General features: G+C 42.3%; 11 protein-coding genes across 11 annotated transcripts; 5 read left to right on the top strand and 6 right to left on the bottom strand.

Annotated features, from left to right (window-relative positions):
• Positions 1 to 1,851: 1,851 nt before the first annotated feature.
• Positions 1,852 to 3,849, bottom strand: EAF02_001857 (uncharacterized protein; the record flags this gene model as incomplete). Its single annotated transcript, XM_038897905.1, has 3 exons — positions 1,852 to 2,994; positions 3,244 to 3,638; positions 3,732 to 3,849. 3 exons carry the CDS (start codon positions 3,847 to 3,849, stop codon positions 1,852 to 1,854), a joined length of 1,656 nt encoding a protein of 551 aa, XP_038762880.1.
• A 791-nt stretch (positions 3,850 to 4,640) lies between these two features.
• EAF02_001856 (uncharacterized protein) lies at positions 4,641 to 5,176 on the bottom strand (the record flags this gene model as incomplete). The annotated part of the gene is made up of 2 exons (XM_038897904.1): positions 4,641 to 4,936; positions 4,993 to 5,176. 2 exons carry the CDS (start codon positions 5,174 to 5,176, stop codon positions 4,641 to 4,643), a joined length of 480 nt encoding a protein of 159 aa, XP_038762879.1.
• A 1,466-nt stretch (positions 5,177 to 6,642) lies between these two features.
• Positions 6,643 to 6,961, top strand: EAF02_001855 (uncharacterized protein; the record flags this gene model as incomplete). The annotated part of the gene is made up of 2 exons (XM_038897903.1): positions 6,643 to 6,721; positions 6,855 to 6,961. 2 exons carry the CDS (start codon positions 6,643 to 6,645, stop codon positions 6,959 to 6,961), a joined length of 186 nt encoding a protein of 61 aa, XP_038762878.1.
• Positions 6,962 to 8,346: 1,385 nt separating this feature from the next.
• On the bottom strand, positions 8,347 to 10,538 carry EAF02_001854 (uncharacterized protein; the record flags this gene model as incomplete). Its single annotated transcript, XM_038897902.1, has 4 exons — positions 8,347 to 9,480; positions 9,531 to 9,767; positions 9,876 to 9,917; positions 9,972 to 10,538. 4 exons carry the CDS (start codon positions 10,536 to 10,538, stop codon positions 8,347 to 8,349), a joined length of 1,980 nt encoding a protein of 659 aa, XP_038762877.1.
• Positions 10,539 to 12,386: 1,848 nt separating this feature from the next.
• On the top strand, positions 12,387 to 14,399 carry EAF02_001853 (uncharacterized protein; the record flags this gene model as incomplete). Its single annotated transcript, XM_038897901.1, has 1 exon — positions 12,387 to 14,399. The coding sequence occupies one exon, from the start codon at positions 12,387 to 12,389 to the stop codon at positions 14,397 to 14,399; it is 2,013 nt and encodes a 670-aa protein (XP_038762876.1).
• Positions 14,400 to 14,684: 285 nt separating this feature from the next.
• EAF02_001852 (uncharacterized protein) lies at positions 14,685 to 16,511 on the bottom strand (the record flags this gene model as incomplete). Its single annotated transcript, XM_038897900.1, has 3 exons — positions 14,685 to 16,087; positions 16,151 to 16,261; positions 16,322 to 16,511. The coding sequence occupies 3 exons, from the start codon at positions 16,509 to 16,511 to the stop codon at positions 14,685 to 14,687; spliced, it is 1,704 nt and encodes a 567-aa protein (XP_038762875.1).
• Positions 16,512 to 17,919: 1,408 nt separating this feature from the next.
• On the bottom strand, positions 17,920 to 18,367 carry EAF02_001851 (uncharacterized protein; the record flags this gene model as incomplete). The annotated part of the gene is made up of 2 exons (XM_038897899.1): positions 17,920 to 18,282; positions 18,332 to 18,367. 2 exons carry the CDS (start codon positions 18,365 to 18,367, stop codon positions 17,920 to 17,922), a joined length of 399 nt encoding a protein of 132 aa, XP_038762874.1.
• A 1,478-nt stretch (positions 18,368 to 19,845) lies between these two features.
• On the top strand, positions 19,846 to 22,737 carry EAF02_001850 (uncharacterized protein). Its single transcript, XM_038897898.1, has 3 exons — positions 19,846 to 20,462; positions 20,585 to 20,781; positions 20,841 to 22,737. Exons 1-3 carry the CDS (start codon positions 20,260 to 20,262, stop codon positions 22,721 to 22,723), a joined length of 2,283 nt encoding a protein of 760 aa, XP_038762873.1. The 5' UTR covers positions 19,846 to 20,259; the 3' UTR covers positions 22,724 to 22,737.
• Positions 22,738 to 23,099: 362 nt separating this feature from the next.
• On the bottom strand, positions 23,100 to 23,640 carry EAF02_001849 (uncharacterized protein; the record flags this gene model as incomplete). Its single annotated transcript, XM_038897897.1, has 2 exons — positions 23,100 to 23,314; positions 23,427 to 23,640. The coding sequence occupies 2 exons, from the start codon at positions 23,638 to 23,640 to the stop codon at positions 23,100 to 23,102; spliced, it is 429 nt and encodes a 142-aa protein (XP_038762872.1).
• Positions 23,641 to 24,776: 1,136 nt separating this feature from the next.
• EAF02_001848 (uncharacterized protein) lies at positions 24,777 to 25,001 on the top strand (the record flags this gene model as incomplete). The annotated part of the gene is made up of 1 exon (XM_038897896.1): positions 24,777 to 25,001. One exon carries the CDS (start codon positions 24,777 to 24,779, stop codon positions 24,999 to 25,001), a length of 225 nt encoding a protein of 74 aa, XP_038762871.1.
• A 539-nt stretch (positions 25,002 to 25,540) lies between these two features.
• EAF02_001847 (uncharacterized protein) lies at positions 25,541 to 26,713 on the top strand (the record flags this gene model as incomplete). Its single annotated transcript, XM_038897895.1, has 1 exon — positions 25,541 to 26,713. The coding sequence occupies one exon, from the start codon at positions 25,541 to 25,543 to the stop codon at positions 26,711 to 26,713; it is 1,173 nt and encodes a 390-aa protein (XP_038762870.1).
• Positions 26,714 to 27,024: the final 311 nt, after the last annotated feature.

Genomic DNA, 27,024 nt, shown 5'->3' with positions numbered 1-27,024 from the left:
CTAGAAATATATTTATAAGCATTTAAAAGTATCCATTAAACTCTTCACTGCTTATCATCCTAAAACTAATGGATAAACTGAAAAAGCTAATACGATATTGAAGCAATATCTCAGATTATATATAGCTTACCTACAAAACGATTAGATAGAATGGCTTCCACTTACCAAGTTCTCTATCAACAATACCTAGTTCGAGAATACCCGAATAACCCTATTCTTCTTCAATTACAGTTTTTATTTCTATTTGGGCTTTAAGCTTGCTCTATTCAAAAGCAATTGTTTTGCTATAAAAGATATTAAGGAATTTGTTTCTAAGATAAAAATAATCTCCTTACACTTAAAGATAAAATTAATTATTAGCCAAACCCAATACTTAAAGAATACTGACTTCTATTATTTCTCTACCCACCAATATACCCCCAGTAACCTAATCTGGCTAAATATTAGAAATATCAAAACCCTGTATCTACAAAAGAAGCTTAATTAAAAGAACTTTAATTTATTCAAGATTCTAAATCTAATAGATCTTTATATCTATAAACTAGAACTCCCTATTTCTATAAGGATTCATTCTATTTTTTATATCAACCTGCTATACCCCACATATAATAATCCCATCCCTAAATAGTATAACCCGCTGCCATTATTTATAAAAATCGATAGCTTAAAGCATTTCGAAATTACCGAGATTCTGAATTCCTATTAGAAAAGAAGAGATTGTAAAGGATTTTGCCTGAAATATACTATCCACTAGATTGACTACAATGAGCTAATTGAAGAATCTGTCAGCTACTTGGAAGATACACAAAAACTGATTCGTAACTTCCATCATAAATACCCTGATAAACCTGGATCTGCCTAACCTGAATTGCCCACCTATGAAATTGTAAACCATAACTTGCCACCTCATCAGAACTCAGCCTGAAGGAGAGGAGTAATGTTACAGTGTAGATACACATAACCGATAAACAATAAGCTAGGCCCTGTTAAGCTAGTTTATAAATGAAAATTCTGTATATCTTTATATTGAAAGATTCTATATCATAGCTCTTCGAGCTATGTCTTAGTCTACACCCTGTACCTACTATTCTTAGCACTGTCGAATATAGATTCCTGATCCCGCCTGCCTGCCCCGTGACACTGTCTAAAGAGCTAGCTAATGAGGGGAAGTAGTAGGCCTTATATAGGCACTACTGAAAGAGCTAGTCTCCTTCGCATTCGCCTAAATACCTTTGATACAGTAGCCATTGTATTGAAGTCATTCTTTTGAAGTGAATTCCCTTGTTCACACAAGATAGTTATAACATTCGGGTCTTTGAGCGTTTGTTTATTAATTGAGAAAGAAAAAAAATATTTGAATCTTTAAAATTAATTTAGAAAAGCATTGATAGTTTTCTAATTTCTAATTTCTAATTTCTAATTTCTAATTTCTAATTCTAATTTCTAATTTCTAATTTCTAATTTCTAATTTCTAAATAACTTTAAATTTAGATTCAAAAGATTTCAAGATTTCAAAGATTTCAAAGATTTCAAAGATTTCAAAGATTTCAAAGATTTAAAAGATTTAAAAGATTTCAAAGATTTCAAAGATTTAAAAAATTTTGAGTAGATAAAGATAGTAAATGTAATAGACAATTGTAGAATTCGAGTATTTGAACATTTGTTTATTGATTGAGATGACTTTATGTATTGAGCATACCATGGAATGTGTGGTTTATGAAAGCACAAGTAATGAATATCAAATATCATCTAATAAACTCCTGTAATTTCCTTCCTTGCTTTGGTTTCTAAGGTTCGGAATACCAATTGAGGGGTACTGAGAAACAGCGTCCTTTCCGTTCTCCTGGCCCATCATGGCTCTGCATCTATATCTTCAATACCATGCCGTTCCAGCTTTTGAATCCGTTTTCCGGTAACATATACACTATTTCTCCAAGCCTCCTTACCACTGCACATCACATCATCCGAACACGCATGTCTAAAAGAAGTCGGCAAGTTATACTTATCTTTATAATGACTCAGAATATGAGCCAAACTCCGTTTGCACCCATCTAGGTCATTTCTCGGAAATCTTCGATCGCAATCCGCGACAACACATCGATCGTGCGTACAATCTAGTATCAGAAAGGTGTTTTGTTTTAGCTCCTCGCGTTTTTGATGGCGCTCGAACGGAGGAAGACGGGTGATGTCAATGTGGTGCGTTTTGAGATGATCTTCTATACTGTCTATTCGGAGAGATAGGTGGGTGCAGGAGGGTTCAGGACAGGCGATAAATTGACAGGGATTGTGTGTGTTGGAGTGTTTACGGAGAGCTTTTAGAGAGGCAAATCGTTTGTTGCAGTAGCATTTGTAGGGTTTGGAGGAAGTGGGGCGTTGTCTTTTGGATTGAGGGCTTGGTGCTTTGGTGGAGGGGTGATCTTTTGTTGGACGCTTTTTTGAGCGAGAGCTTGAAGGCGACGTGAGTGTAAAAGTTTGGCTGGAGGAGGGAGAGGGATCAGAAAATGATTGAGAGACCGTCGTTGATCGGGCTTCGAGGAGAACATGTGCATCATGACCTAGATTGCGATCATTATTCGAGAGATCGCTCTCCACAGTACTGTGGAGACGCCATCCTTCTTCATAGTAAGCTTCATCAACTACCTCTAGAATACAGGAGCTCTTCTCCTCCCTGTCTTCAATCCGAACATTTAGAAGAATATCTCGAATGAACTTGCGAATAGACAGACCAAATTCCAAAGTTTCTGATGGGCCAAACGCGTGTCTGCGATAGAAGAATTTAATAGAATCTTTCACAAGCGAGGGCTTGTATTCCATGGAGACATTCTCCCCCTCTATCAATTTTGTTCGTATCAAAGTAAATAGTTCATCTGCAATTTCGTGATTCGAGCGTATGCATAACTTCGCAGCATGATTGTTTTGGGAGATAGTCGAGAAGTTCGGATGATGAGCATTTCCCTGGCTAATCGAGAACGAGGGGTAATTCGGCAAAGGATTCTGTAAGGGATTGTTGTTATTAGTGTGGGGAATCTCTGAGTTGATGGAAGTAGATGAGACATTCAGAAGTCAATGGAAACGGTCGAGTAAATAGCAGAGCTATAACTTAGGTCTAGAACCTTGAAGAATGGCCTAATGGCTTATCTAGTTCGGTAACCCTTTTTGTGGTTCAATATTTCACCCTACTGAGATTCCCCTAGATGTACCCTCGAATCATTTAGACGAAACATAACCTAAACATGAACTCACAGAATTTGCATATTGGAAATCGCTTGTGGTGTTATGCTGAAAGCTATCCGATTGAAAATTGTCTGAAGAGATAGTCGATAAGGTGGCGTGCTGAAGCGATGGAAGTTCTGTGTAGATGAAGGAGCTAACATGCTCAGGTGTTGAAGGGAGTTCCAATTCTAAATACTCAGAGCCCAAAAACAACGTTGAGTTCACATTGTTGTGAAAGGGATGAGGAGACGACGATGTGGCATTTGCAAGATGGTTATCTTCCGATGTATTTAAATTTTGAAAGGTAGTTGAGGCAGTTGTTGATTGTTCAACGCGAGGACAACCGTTCACGTGGTTATCGTGGTTGTAAGTAGAGCAATGCGAGAAATGGTGTGGTTGATTGGGTGTGATGTCAATTGGGGTGCCTGAGAATTTAGGTTAGCTTTGCCATTGCGCAGCCCTCGGGGCCCCCCGATCGGGGTCTTTTTTTTTTCAAATGATGAGTTGATTTCACTTACCCACCGAGCCGGAGCCCACAACATTTTCCAGCGTGTTTCGTCTAATTTCTGAGGTGGAAGGTGCCGAGGCCATCCAATCGTCCAATTCAACGTCTCTTTCGAAAGCTGGCAACGACATCTTGAATCTGTGAAAGTTTGAAGATGGAATGATTGACAAGACCGTAGTTATTGATGATCTAAACGATAATTCAAAGACTTTGACGAGTTTATTGAGAAGTAAGTGAGGTTCGTCCGCTGGAAAACTCGACATACAAATCTCTACGCATTGGCAGGTCACGTGACGTCTCACATCCCGATCTCTCGGCCTCTCTCCTTCTCCTTCTCTTCTCTCCCCTCCGCTTTTTCACATTCTGCTCTCCATGTTTTTATGAGGCGCTGCTCTTTTATCAATCCTACGTACGCTCCTAAGGTAAATAAAATGCTCGGATGGCTTCCTTTCTATTCAAATAAGTTACCAACCACATATTAAATTCAAGATCCCGATGTAAATTAGATAGAGCCCTCGTCTAATACTATGATTTATGTCATTCCTCAATCAAACCATCGAACACCTCAACTTCTTACGTCTAATCTAGGAGCTTGGAGAAATCAGGAACTGGAGCTCTGCTTGTTGACTAAAGCTTTAAATTTTGTCACATGGTTGGAAGCAGTGTTTAGCACGATGAATCGTTTGGCAATAGACTTGAGCTGGGATAGGCATAATTATGAATTGCGGTTGAGTTCTTTTCTTAATCCATATTTCGAGGTACAAAGACGCTGCTACGAAATTCCCTTTTTTCAAATAACTGCTCGTGCTGTATCAACCCCCCTCTTCCCCCCCTTCCCCCTCTGAAGTATTATTAAATATTACAAATTTGACCATAGATTGGCCCTACCAATTTGAAGGTACCCCCAAGCGGCATCCATCTACTAAACAATCAATTGGATTTCCTCGCATCCAACAGGGTAAGTACGGGCATCGGCATGGAAAACAGCGATAGAATAGACATCAGCCTCGGAGGTTGAGCAAGCCCAGAAGGTGAAGCCAGGGAATGTCAACGATCCAAGGGCGGCATTTGGACTACTGTAAGGGGCTTGGAACACCCAACCTGCATCAAATGCGCGGCTGGCGTCTGGAGCAGCATATGCGACTGAATTGTTGAGGAGATACAACTCTTGTCCTCCTTGGATGTTTACATGTCCGTCATCGAAAGAGAATTGAACGGCTGTTTACCTGTTAGCTTGTTTCAAACCCGCTATATAGAAACATGTTTATGCTTACCTGGTGTAGGTTTTCCAACCCAAAGAAACCCGCTGTCTGCACTGATCTCCAAGCCTCGAAAGATCGACCCTGCTCCAGTTGGGAAAGTACGGAGCGTGTAGGTAGTGCTGGCTGTGCTAGCGGCGATAGGGCTAGCAGCAACAGTGCTGGCGAGGAGGGTTGCGATGAGAGTCTTGGAGAACATTTTGATGTATGGAAGTTGTTGGATTGATAGAATAGTTGAATGTGTGTAGTGAAATGATGAGTGAGTTGGAAGCTGTTGATGATGATTTGAGTGATGATTTGAATGCTGTTTGAATTCCAGGACCTCTTTATATATACGATGAACCCCTATAATATCCATTTATTTTCGTGGGGACGCAACTGATGCTGATCCATTAACATCTCCACAACCTTGGTCTTGGTTCACTATAATTCGGATATCCAATATTGTCACCCAGTTAATATAATATTAATAAGACATGACGACCCTGCATTGAGTGCTATGCGAGAGGTGTAGTAATCCGATTTTTACAATACTTAGTATCGAACCATTAATCATAAAAATAAAAATATACCAAAATGACGAGTTTTGATGTAAAAAGTGGATTGGCTAAACAGTAGTTGCTTAGCACTGCAGTACTATCATCTTAATCGATGTTGTAATTCGATCCCAACGTAGACCGATTAGTTGAACCTCTATACGACGTATACTTCTCCTGCTGCCTCTCGTATTTCTCTCCGGCCTCGTATTTGTAGACTTGCCAGTGACCTTCCGAGAACCTCAAAGTGGCTCACGGTGGATAGTTTCTGCATGTCAAAATGTGGAGTATATGAATACCTCCTTAATTGATAACGTTAAATTTAAGCTTCAAATTTTGGCAGTCATATTCCAGAAAACAACAACGTCAACGGCGGACAAACTCTAAATTTTTACGGCTCCTAACTCAGCCACGATTATCCACAACATGCGCGCTTGGCACCTCGGAATGAAAACAAATAGGCGGGGCGTTCTATAATAGGGGCAGATCTCCACAGCTCGCGATCGGGTCGTCGGCTCCCGCAGCCCCGCAAAACGAACATTGGGCAATTTCTGGATTCTACCCGCTTACCGAGTACTCAGAGGATTCTCATTCCGCTCACTGCCTTATAGTTTCCGCTTCATCTGCCAAGTACGTCATAAAAGCCTTTTCAACGAGACACCACATCTTCGTACCTGGGGACACTTCGGCTGTCTGGTCTACACGTCAACCCCCCTTTGACAATGCCACTTACATCAAGTGCAGGTGTATCCGCAGTGTGACATACTTTTGCTTCTACAAATTGGCCAGTCCCGATTTGTCTACCCAAAGCTGACGATTCTCATGGCTCTTTCTCATCTGCAGAGCCAGGCGTGAAAAGGGAGGCTGTTGATGTTCTTTTTCGCTGAGTCTAGCGGCTTTGTGCTGTATTCAGGGACCGCACTTTGCGGAAAATGTTATTTCTCGGCGCTCGAGGCATTTGCCAAGAGACCTCGTATGAATTTGTATACAAGGGTTCACGATCGCTATTTTACGTAATTGCTTTTAGAGTAATGCTCCGCATCGCGATCATTGCATTTTCGAATTCTTCCCGACGTTGTATTGAGTGTTCACCGACAAAACTGACGACGTAGAATGGACGTTCCAACCAATGAGAGCAGCAGAAACACAACCAAACGCATGTCCTCGTGGAATCTTCAGGAGAATTCGTCAGGTTAGACCAAAACCTCGTATGTCACCAGATTCATGATTACTTAGACAATCAGCAATTCTTCTTTTCATCATTATTGAACTGATCCTTTCAAATTGGTCGTTGAATTGCAGGTTGAAGCCCAGCTCTGAAAAAATACGTAGGGTGATCAGGGACATCTACTGATCTTTTATTGCTGGCTTTGTGGTGTGAACAAGTGGGGACTGAGGCTGTTATGGTAGATTGGGCGATAGCTTTCTATGAAGAATCAACTGATTAATTTCCACATTGAGCGGTTTACACGTTGGATAAAGGAAGAAAAATTGGATGCTACCATAATATGTTGTCACATTGAGAGAGTAGGCTCTTGGGGAAATCACATTCAAACTCTATCGAGGCCTACAGCTGTCGAAAATAGTATTGCACTACTGGTACCGCAGAACAGCTCACAAATCGAAAGAATTTCCTCTTGATCGTTCGTCATATGAAAGTGTCGCAAGGATAAGTGGTGCAATGAAAAGTACCTAAATCCACTGCTCACGGCAAATCGATATGTGATGAGGTGACTTGACGTTTTATTGACTATGATAGCGGCTTTCTACAGATTCATCCATCTTGGCTCAAAGCCACCACCATCATAATCATTGTAGACTGATCTTTCTATATTCTGTTGCTAGCCCCTGAACTACATGAGCAGCTGGAATGCCTGGTTTCCTGATTTTCGAGGTCGTGGTTTGAGTTGCCTTGAGACTTATGTTGCTTCATGATGTCTCTCCGAACCAGATAGTATACAATCAGAAGACCCTAGAACAGAGCGGATGTGTTCTTTCTTCATCAAAATACGAGCTCATTAGTAACCTGGATAGGCGCTAGCCAAGCTCTTACTTTTAAGTTGTATCGTCACGCTCTGTTGCGCACGACAAGGGAAGTATTGGACCCAGAAATGTTTGGAATTGTGAAGAACACTGTGTTTGAATTCTCTCTTCCATAAAATGTTGCTTCAGAACTCAATAAGACGCTCTCAAAGAGCTGAGCTGGCAACTTTGAGCCATCTCGCGCACGGGAGCTCAAGTACGGGAAGGGAATATGCTGGCCTTCCTGATAGCCTCTTGTCCGACGGACCGAAATGAGAGTTTGTCTAATGGATCCAGAGGAAAATCAGCTTTGTATAGGGCCGGATTCGTACAGCAATTTCTTTTAAACCTAGATCGACCTCAAAACCTTAGGTCGTCAGCTCGTGTCGGTTTCATCGATCCAAGGGATAAATAGCCGGCTTTCCTCCTACTAGTAAGAAGAAAGAGACAATATCTTTCTTCCATCGTCAACGAACTGTCTCAATAAAACCATCATTGCAGAAAAAACGATTTTTATAATGACTATTACATTGATTCAAACTTCAAAAACCTGTTATATATTTATAACAATTATACAGTAAAAAAAGGAAGTACAAAAAAAAGTGTACGAAGACATGTGAACGAATTCTCTATATGAATTAAATAGTCCAAATGCTGATATATCGCATTAAAGAAATCATTTCTTATACATCTCAAACTCTGAGTTCTAAGTCGTGTTGATTGATCCGTGAGTCGAAATGACGCCCAATTTAGGTTACCGATATCTCATCAGTCGTTACTCACATCTAGAATATATATTGCTCTTCGATCTCTACGAATGAATCAGTCTATCAGACATAAGCTGAAACATTTGAGGCTTCTTGTTGTGGTATGGACTTATGTATTCGGATGGGTCCCGATTTCTTGGATAACTATCACCACTAAAGCTCTCGTTACTCCCGCGATAGTCTTGAGTGCTAGGCCCTTGGGCATAACGATTTGTATTGGGTCTCTCTTGTGGCTCTGTGTTATTTCCGTTGTCTGGACAACTAAGGTGGTCCTCATCAATCTCTGATTGTACTTTGCAATCAGAGTCGTCGTAATCGCTATCTGGAACCTGCTTTCGATTCTCTGGTTGGATGCAGGTGCTAGTCTTCCAATGATCTTTCGTTCCACACTTATCCTTGTCCGAGCATAAGTGCTGGAAGACCAAGGGGGTAGAAGTTCTCAAATGTTTTAAGATGTGGACGTGGCTCTCCCAACATTTCTTCCAAGAACCTCGAGGAAGCTTTGTGTCACAGAGAGAGCAGTGGTCATGGGTCCTATCTGTGATTATGAAATTATTCTCCTTGATCCGTTCTGATATACTGTTCTTTTCAGCCTCCGAAAGACCTTTAAGATAGCCTTCGTGAGATTTGGTCTTCAGGTGACTGTTCATAGTCTCCTTTCTCGGGAATATTTTCGAGCAACCAAGCACAATGCAAGCAAAAAATTCATAAGGATTATGGCTTTTGTTGTGGGGTCCAATCCCTTTGAGTCCCACGCTTGCATTACAATTGGCGTAGTAACAATTGTATTCGTCCGAGGAGACTTTGAGCCGCTTACTGAAAGAGGAAGCGACACTGGTGGAACCTTCACAGTCGCTAGGACGCTTAGATGAAAGTGAAAAGACTGAGGGGTTTCTGTTTGTTCGTGGTGTCGATTCAGAGAATGCGTGTCTTCTAGAGGAAATATTCTGCGGTATAAGCTGATCGTATCCTGCTTCGGAGTAAATCTTATAGACTGATTCCGCAATTTTCATAGGCTTCATATTCTCCCAAGGTATGTCTCCGTCTCGAACAATCTCCAGTATAGATTCTCCAACCAAGCTTTCCGTTTTCGTAGTCTCCCCCCTGAAGCCAGCATCGCGATAGATATCCTGTATCGCTTTTCTGATTTCTGAGGCGACAAACGATCGGTTCAGGGGCTTATCCTCAAACTCTGATGTTGTCTCGCATACTCTGTCGAATAGCTTACTTTGAAATCGTTACTGGTAAATTCGACACCAGCAGAAATTGAGGAATTGCGACTCGCGGGACAATCAGCTAGGCGTCGACTGGAATATTGAACCATTGATTCTAGAACATTTGTTGTTTGATGAGGGAGAGCAAGGTTCCCAGCCCCTCCCGTTGAACAGATTCCCTTGTTCCTAGTCGATCGTCGAGGGGGAAGTATCTGCCTATGGATTTCTACGGACCCTTCCAAGTTGTTCTCCTATCGTAAGAAACATCATTACTTTGGAAATCTTCTATTGTGCAGATAGAAAAAAGCGCGAGATCTATTTAAGAGAGAATTTTTTTAGAAAAGGTTCTTGCAAATTACAAGAGCCTTATATTCGAAGAATAGACATTGTCGTGATTTACCCTAACATACATTGGTTCGTGGCGCGCAATATGATAAATCAAAACATATACTCACGTGCGTTTCAAGGCCATGATAATAAAGATCTGATCCAGAGATTGTTCCAGCTTTCGATAATGTTTGTATATGTTGTGAATTTATCGGCGTTTGGGCCGGTTCTGACATTTCAGATTGAGTATATTCCGCTTGGCTAGGAAAATGAAAAGAGCGGTCTCTTACTTCAGCAATCGATAGATCCTGGTGATCATTAGTTGGCTGAGAATTATCCAATCTTTGAGATGTGGTCTGACATTGCAAGGGATTTTGGTTATTGGATGACCCCGCTGTGGGTTTGGATGCAAGTTCGCCCATCCCATCTTGATATGCAAACAAATCGTAATCGAACTCGAGATCGTAACTTGGGAATTCGTCATTGGGGAAGAGTATCAAATCATCGAGGTCATTGTCGAGAAAATTACTGTATGATGAGTGATTTGAATTATTCAGATCATTGTCAAAGAAATGCGATACCTGATCACCACATATCGGTGGTTGCGCGAGGTTCGAACCAGGATCTCGGCAACCCTGCTGTGGCAGTGCGCTCTCAAAAACGGCTACGGATTCTTCAACAGTTTTAAAAGACATGTTTTAGAGACGAATGGTGTTGTTTTTGTATAAGAATACACTGCAAATAGTAGAATTTTATCGTCCTGTTCATCTTGGATGACGTCGCTATGGCTCTGTCAAATTTTGCAGGTGCTAATAGTACACCTGACCAAGAATATACCGCGATATATAGCAGAGGTGAGAAATACAGTAAAGAAACACAGAACAAACTTGACGTGAATTGCACTAGAGGTGTGTGTTGGCCATCCTCATCTCGCATAAGGAGATCGTTGGAGATGGAGATTGAGATGGAGATGGAGACGGTACCAGAAGCTAAGCGAGTTATGGGGACGGTGATGATGCAAGTATACATGAAAGATTCATTTGATAAACTTAAGATGGTGGATACAAGCTTTGGGGAGATCCCTATACCATTTCCTTCATCATGAGTCTCATTAAATCAAAAAAATATGGAGATGGGAATCACGCGCGGTTGCGCGGTGCTCCCCTTCTCTCTTTCAGTCACCATCGCCTTCGCCTTCGCCATAACCATCACCATCGTCATCACCGCCGTCAATACTGTTTTTATATCCTTGCCTCTTCAGTACCACCTCAAAGATGTTGTATTTGATGATTAAACAAAGATGCTGCTATCAACTAATTCTCAAGTGATCTTAGAAATCTAAGAGCCCTCAACAAGAACGTGTGTGGTATGAAAGCAGCATCCATACGCATTTCCAGTTTGATCCGTCTATCGACCTCGTCCGACTGAGTGCTGGACACCGATCATTGAGAGGTCACGAACTCGGTATATCTCTTCAGGATCAAAATCCAACCCATTGAGATTCCAACTCTCAGGATCTAGCTTGGCAAGTCGTAGGCCAAAGCAATTAGAAAGCCAGAACGATAGAGTGATGTGTGTGATACATAGAACTCTTTGGGCGTGCAGTCATGTGAAACAACAGATTACGTGCAAGCTTGGTCTGGCCGGAAGCTGTAGTCAACAACCTGTACATGAAGATAGGCGAATCCGGATTTGTCCAGAATGTGAAGTGAAAAAAGCGCAAAAGCAAGTATGAAAAGATCCGAGGACCTAAAACTGGCTGACTGAATTAGGCATGCTTCGAGGCGGTCATAGAACCGACAAATGACAACGAAGATTGAGTATAAGTCTGCTTGATGAGATCAACAACGAAGATGAGCAGACAAATTCTCTGAGTTTGGTGGGTCTAGCGTAGATGGTGTGTTGTGAAGTTAGACCACGGATGTAGATATTATAGTTGAACATTGTTCAGCTAAACTGGAATTCGATTTATGGCCCGAATTCATCAAAGTTGAGACGTGCTTTCCAAGTGAAGAGCAGGGTGTGATCGAGTCGTCCATTCGACGTCCTGCTCGGTTGAGAAGCGAGAGTGATAAGATAGATTGATGTGTATTTGGCCACAACCTCTATCTCTCGTGTAACTCTATTTTGACTTTACCGGTCATTGTATTCAAAGCAAGAGTAAAAGGTTTCCCATTTCACCCTCTTGAATTTTTTCGCCGATATCTATATGTAGGTACTCATCCTATGAGGTTGAAGTGACGAGGCTAGCATTTAGGCTTTCAAATCCCACGAACCCCACATTCTTCATATGTCTTGGTGCCCGAGTCTGACCACCTATTGTTCCTGTATGCCTTGGAAAGCGCTTTTATACATATAAGAACGATTCATCCCAGAATCTAATATGGACTTTCCTCTTTTAAAAAGGAATGACATTTATTTCGGTATTAGAATCATTTGGGGGCGGCTCTCATCTCAAGTAGCCGGGTGCCTATGCAAAGCCTCGTCCGGTCAGTATCATGGCCCCCAGCCTTCCCTGCCGTGTTTGCCTTAACATAAATCCCATGTGCCAAACCGCTCGATGGCGAGTCGATGTGGTAGGTAATGATAAAATTGAATACAGTCTTCCATTCAACTTCCAGGAACTGATGCCATCAAGCCGTGCTTGTTCATTTTGCTTTTTGATAAGAGGAGGTGCGCAAGCTATACGGCGCGACGCTGCGTCGCTTCATCGCAACGGCCATTACAACTCCACTGTCAAGCGCGGCCGGATTATTGTGCAAAGGTCTGCTCCTCTTGATATTGAAATGTTTCGCGATAAAGATGGTGCTGGAGATGAAGTTTTGTCAAGGTTTCAATTATTTATGGCAGATAATGAGATCGGAGGAATTTGTTTGAGGCCCACAATTAGCGACTCTGGCGATTTTGGCGTGCTTGGGACCGCCAGAAACGTTCCTACATTGATTTCAACCAAGACACATATTACACTAATCAATTCTTGGATCAGCAACTGCCGTAAGAATCATTCATCTTGCGATATAGCTACAACAAGCCAATTGCCCTCGAGACTTCTGGATATATCTGGTAGTGAGGATGTCATTTATTTGGTAGAGACTAGGGATCTCCCAAGCAGCGCCAATCGCCCCTCCTACGCAACGTTATCACATTGCTGGGGCTCTAATCGTATCATTCAAACCACATCATCTACTATAAAATCTTTCTATAGTGGAATTAGAAAAGCAGATCTCCCAGCTACCTTTCGGGATGCGATATCCGTAGTACGAGCTTTAGGATTGAGATACATATGGATTGACTCTCTTTGCATTGTCCAGGACTCTCTGGATGATTGGAAGCATGAATCGGTTCTTATGGCTTCAATATACTCCAATTGTTATGTAAACATCGCGGCTACTGGTGCTGCTGATAGTTCTAAAGGGTGTCTGGCACCTAGGAACCCACTTCACCGATCCATTCCCTTACTCGCAAAAGGCCTCCTAAAGCCTGAGACGGAGGATAAGAGCATATTTGTCCGCCATTCGCTCAATGGACTCCATCAATTCTATTCCACTCCGACTATATTGAGAAATGAGACCACTGGCTCATGGGGTAAAGAGGCGCAGGAGGCACCATTGTTGTCAAGAGCCTGGATTTTCCAAGAACGATATTTAGCACCAAGAACCTTGCATTTTTGCTCGTCAGAGCTAGTCATGGAATGCCGCAAAGAACTAAGGTGTGAATGTACTGGACTCAATTCTATCGCATCCAACCCTCTTCGCGACGTGCAAGATATTTCCTACGATAGTTGGCTTCGTGCCGTGGAGGAATTCTCTAGGCTGAGATTGAGTCACGAAACTGATCGATTGAGTGCATTGCTAGGTATTGCCAAAGTCTTCCACACTAGATTTATGTCTACATATCTTCGAGGACTTTGGGCTGAAGATCTTGCGAGAGGCTTACTGTGGGATGTTACGAGGTATGAAAACGTACATACCAGTGCAAGTACTCTTGGTTTGCCACCGAAGAGGCAGAATAGAGAAGTTGCCCCGACGTGGTCATGGGCTAGTATGGTGATGACAGAGGGGATTGGAATAATCTTTCCAGCAGCCCACGATGCATCATTCTCCAAAAATTCACAATTTTATCCTTCAAAACACACTTCACTACCTACAATGTCTCTAGGCACTTCATCATTCGATACCTTCCTAGAAACAAAGACAATTTTCGTTAATACCGAATATTTCTTCGCAACAGTTTTTCTGCAAGAAACGGAGGAGAACACGATGCTTGTGTTTGACGCAGATATTGAGGACATGATTTTGATATCTATATATGAGATGAATTTGGATATCCCACCAGGAGGTCTTCCTCAGGAGCAGAGCTGGGAAGTTTGCTGCTTAATTCTAGGTTCAATGACAGAGAAAAATTATGAGTTAAATGAAGAAGCAGAGTTCCTGTGCACGCTTGCGGTTAGATTCAACTCACTTATTGGTGCATGGGAACGGATTGGAGTACTTGATGTTAGGAAAGATGATCAGGATTATTCGAGTATAGGGGAAAGGGAGGTTAACCTCATGTGAATACAAGCATAGACATAGGTCAAAGTGTTCATGGAACAGTAGGATAAATTTCATAATACAAGTCATTAAGCTATGTATTCGTACTTAGGTACACAAAACAAAGGTAAAGGAAAACCACAAAAATAGGAATCCAACAACCAACGCCCAAAATGCTGCAATAACAAAGGAAAAGGATCCACATAAAATTCTGCCATGCCATTCAACCACCATCGCCATTGTCCCGAGTATCTTTCGATAGTTGGGACCTTGAATAGATATTGTAAGAGTGCCAGTCATTTTTCCTGATTATGCTGCCTTTGACTCTCTCAACTTTTTTTCTGCCGCAGCTCGACGAAGTCTCTCTGCGGCTGCATCAGCGATCAGCTTATCATCACCCGTCAACCCCAACTGTGCCGCCCGCGCCGCACGCTCTACGCTGTTATGGGGACGATCCCCTGCCTTTCTCGGAATCCACGAACGCAACAAGCCCTCGCGTCTAAGACGTGCATCCGACATCTCCGTGAAGCGTTTATGACGAGTGTAGAACTCTCCTCGCTCGTTGAAAAATTTTGAAGCGCGTAAATGTCTTTGGAAAGGACTCAATCTTGCTAATTGGAGGATATCTCGATCGGTCAGATTTTCGCCAGTCGAATAAGGTAAGGCCATCATTTGTTCAGTTTCAGGGTGATATTTGGCACCGATAGTTGTACGTCTACGGTGCAAGACTTCGTGATAGACACCTTTGTTGTTGATTTGATTTCTGATTCCGCCCCATTGCTTTACCGTCTCTACGTCTGGACCACCAATTTCTTCGTAATTGTTATGGCGAGGTAGATTACTATGGTGGCGAAGACCTGATTGAGGGGTCCTGGAAGGGTATGAAAGAGTTTGAGGGGTGGCAGATGGTAAGAAGGCAAGATCTCCTTGGCGCTGGAGCTCGAAGGCATGCTCCGGGTTCTGTAATCGGAATTGACCGATCAGAACTGCGCCAAGTTGATCATATCGGCCATGAATACTTTGTCTCTCATCAACGATAGCTCTATGCTCAGCTAACATGTGTCTCATGACAGTATCTACTTGATCCTGCTTTGAAGAGTTTTCGAGACCAGGTTGATTCAGTCCAGGCCTAGCAGCATAGAAATTTTCGATGTCTAGTTTGTTTCTCGGAATCCAGGATTGCAAGAATTCGACTTCTTGAATTGTAGCTGGTGTGGGGAGATTCATGGTGATAACTCCTGGGTGTAAATCTGGGTATTCGTCAAGATCAAGACCAGGCTCGGGGGCTTGAGAAACTGGTGGAATATCAAAGGCCTGGCTGCTGTAGTATTGATTATCAACAACATTTTCATTGATAGAGTGTTGGATAGGAAGAGTTTGACCGTCAGGGGATTGGTCGTGAGTCAATTGATATTGGTGAGGTTTTGCTTGGGATACACCTCCAGCATCGTAATAAATATCATCAGAAGGTCGATTGGAATCAGAGCTTACAGGTTGCAAGCCTGTTGATGGTGGAAAGGACTCGGAGTCTCCAGTTTGTATACTTGCTTGTGGCGATGAAGGCCGGAGATGATCTGAGGCGCCAGGCTGATATTCTTGCAGCGAAGTTAGATCTCCAACATACTGATCGTATTCTTCCGGTGATTTGAAGGATCCAGATTGCGCGGGTGGTAAATTCTGTGGCTTTCTCGTAGATTTGCGATCTCGTTTATCTAATCAAAGTTGAGATGTTATTAATCAAAGTTACGCGCAACGAGATCGGAGGATAAACATACAAGATGAAAGATGGTCTGGATTTTTGTTTCTGACATCATGTTCCTCGGCAGAAAGAGATGAGCAAGAACCAGATTTATGACCGTCTTCATATTTTAACTCTGGCGTGTCACCTACATTTTGCGGTCAATCTGTGAAATCTTGCCTTTCGAGGGAGGGGAAATGATATTCACCAAGCTGTGTTGAAACCGGGTGGTAAACAAGTTCTTCTTCTTGCTCTTTCTTGATAAAGGGAACTTTCTGCTCGATGAAAGGAATTCCTGGCATCATTGAAGAGGCTCTTTGCGAGGAGCTGCCAGTCTTCCTGGCTCGCTCGTCTTCTTGCAAAAGAAGAGGATCAAGAAGTAAATTTGAGTGCGACATTGTGTGGCTGAATTGGGAAATCTGATATGAAAAGGTCTGGTCGCTGTAGTATTAATTTGTTGCAAGGAGAAAAGCAAGAAAAATCAAAGAAAAAGCTCGAGGAGGTGTTTTAATATGGTTGCTGTACGGCCAAATAATAATCAGAGACTCAACAACCATTAAATTACTACATAAGAGAGCCAATGAAAGGCTGAAGGGTTTAGAACATGGATTGCCCTAAAAGACTGATAAATCCTCGGCTTATGACTTCATTTACTTTTTGAACAAAATGCAGATGAGATTGCTTGGAAAACACATTTCTTTGGTGAATATGAAACTAAGCCTTTCATATTTTCACTTTTCGGGTGATGAAGTAGTGAATGTTTCAAGTTTCAAGTAAGTGACCGTTTAATGTCATACTAGCAATTGAAAATTTGATCTCCTCAGATTCATAAAGTTAGTTGGAGATTTATCTTAGTCGTAGATCGGATTTTTTCCTCATAGCTGCAGATGTATCGGCATCACATCAAGTAAGTTCTTCTGCAAGATTCACTTCACGCTGAAGTAATATCAAAGGCCCTGCAAGCAAACTGATGATCATAGATTGAACTAAATGCTTCTGAGTCAACAAAACAAGCTTTCTAGAAATATCAATGCTGTACCTAGGTATTTTCGATGACATTACAGATAGGGGATTATCCACCAGAGATGCGTTACTTCGCTTCGCTCGATGAGTCAACTGTAACCCCTCATTCACAATTAGGGTTTGAGAGTTTGACGCACTGAACGGTGGGTGGAAATATGATGGGCAAACTCTTACGATTAAGCCAACTGATTAGAAAGGAAATAAGATAAGAGGAAGTTCCATGGCCCTGCTCGTATGTTGATAGTCATTTTCTAGCGTATTTTTTAGCTTAGAATTGTGGTCACATCATCAATCACAAACGAACAACATGGACCCAGGCCAGCCTCAGGTATGCTGACTCTTTCTATATATATGTAGAGTTATATGGCACTTAATTTTATTCACGATGATAGGGTTAAGTTGTCGCTGCATCGACATCTCAAAAGGTCAATCGTGTAGAAAAACCCATTCAAATTCGTCTCTCGGTAAAGAAACATGTTAACTTAATCTGTACATCCCTCTAGAAACCATTTGCCATTGAGAAAATGAGTTGATTTCCAAATTAGACTATAGACATCCCCCGAGCTTTTCACCGTAGAAACTTCAAAACTCTCCGCGATCGGTTGAAGACACAATTATTGTAAGTGAGATCACGATAAAAATGACATCGAAAACTAGTGACATTCTGCAATCCTTAAAAAAGAATTCCTGCTAAATTCATGAGACTGCAGGTATTAGACATTGGGCAAGATAAATAGAGCAGTCTGTGGATTTATCACTTACATGCTTATCCTCAACTATTCTTCACCTATTTGATTTGTTTCCACAGACACTCCAGTCGTCACCAGCCTGCTGTTGGTGATTATCATTGTTGTTTGAGTACCCGGACCCGGTATCGTTTGATGAGGTAGCAAAGCTTCCTACTGCATTCCAAGGAGCTTGTTGAGGAGTTTCGGCAGTCCAGCGATCCATTGGCGTCATCGAGTCCGTATTGGTAGTCGAGTGAGAAGTGTGTGATTTCTGACTTTGGCTTTGAGCATTACCGTTGCTTGGTGGAACAGCACGGTTGACTTCTGTGAATTGACTTTGGGTATAGTGGTTGGTCCACTGCCCATTGGCTGTATACTCAGCTGTATTTGCGCTGTCCGAAGATTGGACCTGAGCTGCCTGGATGATGCATCAGTAAAAGAACTAACTTTTATTAAGGAAGAGATACCTGAGCGGTCGATTGATTGTATGGTGAGTTGGCCATGACAGAGCTATAATGAACTTGGTGATTTTGATATGGGCTTGAATATATTTTGAGAGTTTCTGATTGGGATAGTGCGTTCTCTGGTCTTTTTATCTCTAACGGCCGATATCTCACGTTGTTTAGATCAAAAAATTGAGAAGGTTGAGCAAGTAAAGGCTTGAGCTTTCAGTGAAGCTTCTGGCGATGAATCAACAGTATGGTTTCCTCGAAATTTAGGTGGAGTGAGTTGTCTTGAGATAGAAAGACTCTGAAGCATACAGGAAGATTGAGTGGGAAATCAACGCTCTTTATGTAAGAGTTTATGTTCTTACTAGAGCTTCCATCCTCCTCTTGTCTACTATTTTAACAGACAACTTTCACAATCTTCATCAACAGCTGGGGACTTTTGTCACCCAGGGCCAAATGACATAGGTCTTCGTTTTCGTCCAACTAAATGCAACTTGATAAACGCGCTGCCGATGAGCCACCGTCATGATTGCCTTTTGACAGATTCTCTGCATTTTTGTGCACCAGTTGTGGCATGTTCATGCAGGGGAAATGTGAGCACCTAACCGAGATAATTTCATGGCTTCAACTCGGTTAATTGCAGATGATATTGCTGTTGCTGTGAGGGACTTTTGGTCAGTCACAATCTCAAAGTTCCTCAGCCTTATCACCTTCCAAGGGTGTTCATGCGGGGGAATTTTGTGGTGTAACCTAACCATGCTAACCTCATGGCACTGTTTTATCCCTCGCGAGCCACCAAGAGTCATCTAATCGCAGGCCTACAAGCTCCCCCCACTATTCCCTCTCAAAATACCCAGCCTTAAGGGGGGGCGCTAGTGGGGTGGGTGCGGGGGCTGTAGGCCTACGAGTGACCCGGAACCAATGTCGATACGACATATTCTCAACTTATAGCAATATTGTTTCCTAATCTTATATCGAAAGTTGAATATGCAATACTTTGTGCTTGACAGGATATGATGATTTGATTTTTGAAGACAAGATAACACTGAGAATCAATTGAATGTCAGCTTCTTGAGTCTTGTAACCGGAATGATTATTGGCTTATTTGCAGCCAGGACTATGGCATGCTCCCAAACCATATAATACATCAAGCTAGACACGCGATCAACTTCCAACTGGCTCATTTGCGCCAAAACAACTATACACATGTGAACCGTTGTCCTGAACAAAAAACATTGGTTTTGTCCTAGTTTGCTGGTAGAGTTTTAGCGCGAGAAAGTTAGCCATTCATCTTGCTGTCAGATCTTGCCATTACCTTACGGAGTTAATATTACGTGAGGGACTTTTGTTCTCATCCAATCAGTTGTGTTACATTCAAGTGTCCGCCACAAGACAAATATATGGACTCGCTTGAAAAAGACACTAGACTCAATTCTGGCTGAGCTCTGTGACGGTCACGTTTTTCCAATCTCGCTCGCCTCACTCAATCCTTCATCGCATCCTCTCTTCTTCTTTTTTTAGTTGCGTACCTTCAAGCCACTTTGTCTTCAGCTGCGTCCCTGCAATCAAAATGTCCACACCATGGAGACTGAATGATTTTATCACCACTACAATCGCTCGTGCATGAACCCGCTTAATTCGGTGGCATGTACGTAGTACAAGTATATTCTGGATAACCTGATCTGGAAGGGGACTTTTGGTCAGCCATTGAAATGCATTGCAAGGCTAGGCTCTGCAAAATCGATTGATAAGTATCAGACTGTTTCCATTTTCTGCAATTCATAGCGCAGCAAAATTTACTCTTCAATTGGCGTCGCAGGAGTTTTTCTTCCATAGCAGATCTCTCCCTACCTAGGTACTGGAGATAAAATAATTACCTACGAAGCGCTTTTTCATTTTCCATCATTCCAGAGCATTCATCCTTACCAAATCCTCACATCAACATCATGTCAGCCCAAACATTTATCGAGAATCATATTCTTATGGATGTCGAAGCACAATCACCACTGCCCACTGGAGGTCACAAAATGCTCTCCAGAGAAGAGTGGTTGAAGCTCAAGCCAATCATACTGCAATTATACATAGACGAGGAACAGAAATATCCTACTGTTGCTCGTGAGCTCGCAAGAAGGTTCGAATTTTATCCTACGTAAGTGCCAGGTTTCTTATAGTAATTTCGAGCGGGAAAGATGAGATATAATATTCAGAGGTTTCTCCGCTTCTATTGCTAGAATGAACTTTTGGATAGAGATGTTGATACTCTGGTTACAGAAGACGTCAATTCACACGGAAGACCGAAGAATGGGGCTTGAGGAAGAATTTTAGGAAGGCGGAAAGGAAGCTCCTTCTTCAAAATGACAAAAAAGGCGACATCGCGGAGTTTTTTGATGGAGACAAACGTGTTTCGGATCCCAAAAGAATCCAAAGATTGAAGAAAAGATATGCACATGAAAACCCATGTTCTCAAGGTTTGTCATTCTTCAAAAGAATTACTTATTCATCGAAGGCATTCTGATGTTTGATTCAGTGCAACTAGTTCCATCGTATCAAGACATAAATATCCCGCCAAAATCTGTTGGGCCATATCGCCCACCCGGAGAGCAACCACCCATATCGAATTATGTGAATGAAATCGCTTTAGCTCATGTGGAATCGACAATCTCAAACGTTACCGAGAATAATGACGCTATGGACCTGGAACAATGGCCTCTCAGTTGGGATATTGATGTCCCTGGATCTCCTGGACTGACTCGGCTGTTTAGACTGTTGGATATTGAAGCTTCTATGCCACCGTTAAACCTTGATGATGAAGTCGTGGACAAGAAAGAGACGATCTCCGGGAACGAGCTTCGCAACAACGTAGAATCTCACGGAACAACAAGTAAACAACTATCTACTCTCTGTAGCCGCGTGAAATATGCATACATTCCCAATGTTGTGATCCAACCTGTTCCTACCCCGGTAAAAAGAATCCCATGGAGTCCGTTGTTCGAGCTTGAAATTTTCCCAACTTCTCGAAGTACGCGTGGTTATGATTCTGGAATGACGATTGCATCTGTATCCAGCCCATTGATTGAAGTGTGGAAAAGAGAGATTGAAGATTGGGAACTTAAACTTCGGAAGCTCAGGAAGATTTTACCAGACCATAACCCAGCAATTATTTTAAGTCTCGAGAATTTGATACATCTCAACGAGCAAAGTAGGGGGAGATGCTTGAGTTTACATCTTCAACTCCTAGCTGCAAGGCTGAAAGAGAGCTGTCCTAATAATCACCGAATAATGGAGGTCTATCTTGAAATTGTCATGGGTCTTTTGTTGAAAGGGAAAGTTTCAGACGCGACATACCTATCTCGAAGCTTGCGTGGAGCGATCCAACAATCGCAACTGAGCTCCGGACACCCCTTCTATATTCGACTATCCTACCTCGAAGCTTATATCTTGTACATTGATGGACAAGATGCGGAGGCCGAGTTAATCATTCGATCAGTGATACAGAACCTCTTAAATAACCAGAATCTGGACCGCAATCATAAAATGACAAGCGCTGCACTCGTACTTCTTGCTTGTTTGATTGAAGAAAAAAATGAAGATGCATTTTCCGAAATCGAGAAATTACATAGATACAACATTCATCAAGCGATTAAACATGGCCGAAGTCTAAGTAACACTTACTTCGATAGTGTGAGCCATTTGATCTACGTTCTGTTGGAAGGTCAAAAGATTGAAGAAGCTCACAGTCTATGTATTTATATTATGGAATGCGTGGAATTAACACTAGGCAAGAGGCACTTATGGTATTATGAATACCAAGAGCACCTAGGCTTTATTCTTTTTGGCAGAGGCATGATATCGGAATCTATCGATGTCTTCCACAATATATTGCTCGAAGTAGATGATTGCCACTTTCGAGCCGGGACTTATTATAATCTAGGTTATATTCTAGAGAAATATGGAAATTTTAGGGAAGCAATAGTCAGTTATAAGAGATGTCTCTTGAATGAGGTTCAAGAGGAAAGTTGGGAGAGTTGGATGGATTCGAAAATAACGTGTGAAAGGCTAGGTCATTGTTATGAAGAGTTGTCACAGTTCAAGGATGCATTGTTTCTGTATGAAAACACGCTAGAAAAGGTAAAGAGAATCATTGGAGGCGATCATTCATTTATCAAGAAAGTCGAGGGTTGGATTTCTGAGGTACAAGAGCGGATAGAAGAAAGCAGCTCTGTTGGTGAGGAATTGAGCGCTCCGCGTCAGTTCCAAATGGGAGAAGTCGATGACTTGGGGTATGGACAGTTTGGCGAGAAAATTGTAGATGACGTGAGCTTAAGGGAGATATTCGAGATAGAAGACAAGGAACTGGATGAAGAGATTGCCGATATAAGTAAACAGATTAGTTCAATGAAGCTTTCCTAGAATACACAGAGGAGGTAAGTTTGACTGTCAAAGATTGGCACTTTCAGCTGGCTAATAAATCAACAGACTCAGAATCATCTCTTGATGATTAGAATAAGACTTTTCGAATTCAAGGATTGATAATTTGTCCCTCACAGAGATAGACAGATGCCGGACATCAATTCATTTCTCATTGTCTTTATTTATTACATTACTTTACGACATTAACTTTTTGTATCCACGATGATGTGCATGCCTTGATGCTTTCGTCTACCACTTCACCCATCAGCCCGACCATCATCTGCAACATCCATATTGAACGAAGTCTTCCCCGCTACTTTCTCCGGCATGATTCTATCAAGCCACCCATTCTCTCTTCTGACTCCCACTTCGTTCCCTACAACTCAGTCTTACAAACAGCTCCCGGACAACTCCAAATATCCGTATAACTAGAGCCACTGTTGTACCCAATACTGCAAACTGGGGTTCTCACTCCGGCCGTTGGATTCGTCGTGTTAACGGCTGTACAATTTCCTTCTAGGATGTTTCGAGAACTTGTGTACCAAGAGCCTGAAGTTACGTTGAGGTTGACTTCTACACCGCAGATGGCGACTGGTAATCTGTCAGTTTCTATCATTTGTTTTCGGGGGGAAACATGGAGACTGAGGATTGGGGGAAAATGGGAGAAGCCAAACGGGAGAAGTGGAACGAAAATATAACATACCCTTCACCTGGCCAGTAGGAACCTCAAAACCAAAAGGTCCCTTGGGATAGAAATCATACGCCTCAGTACAGTTCGTCTGGGACGCTGGTAAAATCATGGCATATCTTCCTGTGGCCGTTGTGATTGTGTAATCTGAGAATCCGTAATGGAAATCGGCCAAGGTTGTGAGAGGGAGTGCGAGGAGGGTTGAAATAGAAAGGAGGGAGGTACGCATTTTCGTATTTGTATGAGAGTCTCGGGAATCTTTGATTGTGTGAGGTGCTGTGATGAGGTCTGATTGTTCGTATGAGATGATGTTGTAATTACCAAATTCAAATAATTTCACTTGTGTTAATGATTTTCAAGATTTACAACGCAGCAGAACCCTTATTCTTATATACCAAGTTTTCCGTGCCCCATCCCATTCTTACATTCCCGTCCCATATCCCTAATACATCATCTCACATATCCAACAGGCCATACACAACAGCGTTCAAATCTAAAATGTGCACATTTCACAGTCAAAACAAGCATAATCCGCAATGTCGATCTCCTAGCCACCTCTATCTCCAATAATCACTAACGATGCTTTCATCTCATTGGTTCGTTCGCTGCCATCCTCTTTGCCAAGCCTCCAACGCAGAGTACGATCTGCAGGAATACGAGATGCGATTCATGATGTCAGGTACGGATTCTCGGGGTTCTCGTGTTGCGAATTGAAATCATGAGGTTTCTTCGTCAGACTCACACTGCATGGAGAGGAATGAATAGGATGAAGGAGGTGGAAGGGGTTGTCTAGATTGATAGAATAGGATGGGGTTTCTTTATATGATCGTGTAATATTGTACTGAAATGGTGGGTTTGGAAAGATCACTGTGCTACGCAGTGAAGGCTCGGAAATACAGCTAGTGGTATGTAATTGCATCTTCGGGGTGTTTATTAGGAGTTCGATCAATGCTACGTTACGGGTGTGGCTGTGAGGGGACGGAAGGAAACCGGTACGAGCCGTCCATGATGCATTAGTTAGTACAATATCAATGTTCGCAAAACGAAAAGCCATTCCTCTATGATTAATGGGCGAAGATCCTCAGTCTTAATGAATCGGCTATGCTACACAGAGGCTACTTCGCTCACTTATAATAGCGATTAGATGAGGTCTCGAAAATCTACAACATAGGGATTAGCGAAGATAGGGGTTGCTCAGATACAATGTGCCAGGAATGGAAGGATTGACGGTGATATGACCGACCACGATATCTTCAATTGAGTAAAACTAGAAGCTTACTATGAGGATTCTTCATCACATAGAAGAAATTTAAGATGGGGGGATAGAAGACTGATCGATGAAGCTGTACAACATATTCTACGGGAATGCCTCGACTTCGGCCGAACCAGATGCTTTTGATGCAAGCAGTTCGTCTTAGGGTGAAAGTTCCAGAGAGGAATCCAAAGCCTGTGGACGACGCGAGGAATGAAATATCCCACGAGAATACCTCCTTTTCGGTCATATCTAGTACTTCCGATACAGGCGATTCATCTGGAAATAGGAAAGAGGACGGAATTAGACCTCAGATGAGAAGGAGAAATACATGGTGATATCTATCCATCCCTGAGGCAACATGATACGTAGCACTTTGCTTAAAAGCTCAAGAATCAGTATCTGAGGTTTAAAGCTGTTGTCACAAACAAGCTGCAAGTGGCATCTCAATACCCCTTTTCATTGAAGCTGTGAATAATTCAATAGCGGGATTGGCCAAGATAATACTTCAGAATGAACAGACAATTCTAACAGCTTTGAACAAACAATTATATCTACAAGATAGAACTCGAGAATGATGAGATGATGCCAATGTACCCTGTCTCATCTAGAACAATAAAAAGGTAGTACCCAGGCATTAGCGACTTGTTCTAGCCCATAGAAATAGCACATCGGTCAAAACTTTAACCCAAATGCCGATTGATCTTCAGCCTTACCAAACCACTAAAAATTCCAACAAACGATCTGATTGAACTACCATTCTACTCACAACCCAGCCCAGCCTCGAACAGCCGTGACTCTTCAATCTCAAACAATATATCGCATTTACACAATCCCATATCAATATTAATATCCATATCCATAGCCATTCGACAAGATGAGCGGTCCTGTCCACGATATCCAAGCTCCTGGTATCCAGGCACAGGGCGAAATATTATTTCACATGCGAAGAGAAGTCGCGCAACTACTCAATCGATCCAATCCTAGTTTCCCCGGCGCACAGCCTGTCAGTTTCACCAGACGTCATCTTGATGAATTGACGCGACAAGATTATTACGTGTGCGAGAAATCAGATGGTTTTCGCTACCTACTCTATCTGACCGACGATGAGACCCACGAAGAATGCCATTATTTGATCGATAGGAGGAATGATTATTGGTATGTACCTAAAGGAAGCCTCCATTTTCCTATTCCTCGCGATATCGAAGGATTCCATAGGAAGACTTTGATTGATGGGGAACTGGTTATGGATAAGACACCGAATGGGATGCAGCCGAAATTCCTCGTTTTTGATTGTATGGTGTTGGATGGAAACAGTCTCATGAATCGCACACTCGATAAACGACTTGCATATTTCTCGGAAAGAATCTTCTCGCCTTACCAAGATCTTCTGCGAAATTTCCCTCAAGAGATACCTTACTTCCACTTCTTGATGGAGTTGAAACGAATGGAATTTGGCTATGCGATGGAAATGATGTTTCGACAAACCCTACCAAACTTGCCGCACGGAAACGATGGCTTGATTTTCACATGCAGGAGTTCGGAATACAAACATGGAACAGATCAGAATATATTAAAATGGAAACCCGAAAACGAGAATAGTATTGATTTTAAACTCGGGCTCGATTTCCCCACCGTTGAACCCGATGCGATGGATCTCGCAGAAGGAAATACAGAGCCATATGTTGATTACGATGCGATTCCAGTCTGCAATCTACTCGTCAATGCAGGGAATGGAAAGGATGAATGGTATGGAACTATGCATCTAGAACCGGAAGAATGGGAAAAGTTGAAGGAACTTAACGAACCGCTCAACGACCGAATAGTAGAATGTTACATGGATGACAAGAAGAGATGGAGATACATGAAGTTCAGAGACGATAAAGAGGTTGCAAATCATACCAGTACAGTGGAGAGCGTTATTGAAAGTATTAGGGATCGTGTGACGGAAAAGGATTTAATTGCCGCAGCACCTCGAATCAGGGATGCATGGAAGAGGAGAGATGCGGAGAAGAAAGCCGCCGCCGCCGCTGCTGCGGCTGCTGCATGAGTATGTAATGAGGGATTTAATTGACAGCTGAGGGTATGATAATCTCACGAGGCATGTTTCTTTTGGAGATAATTTTCAGGCGTTAGGCAACCGGAAAAGAAATCTTAACTGTACCTTATTGTATATTACGTGGAACAGCTGCCACTATCTGGTGCAAGCTAAAGGGGAATGGAGCAAACGATAGGAAATGATACCCTTTGACGACTATTGATGTTGAACACGAAAGCTACTTTGAGTGTGCTCTTTCGAGTGCAAATACCAGAAGTACCCCCAAACCATATCTCAGCTTTTATCTACGAGCTCTATCCTCG

This window comes from Botrytis sinoallii (genome assembly GCF_014898435.1).
Source record: "Botrytis sinoallii strain Bc 23 chromosome Unknown BSIN_002, whole genome shotgun sequence".
Taxonomy (NCBI): domain Eukaryota; kingdom Fungi; phylum Ascomycota; class Leotiomycetes; order Helotiales; family Sclerotiniaceae; genus Botrytis; species Botrytis sinoallii.
Note: the sequence above shows the minus strand (reverse complement) of the source record. Positions and strands in the feature narration are given on the sequence as shown.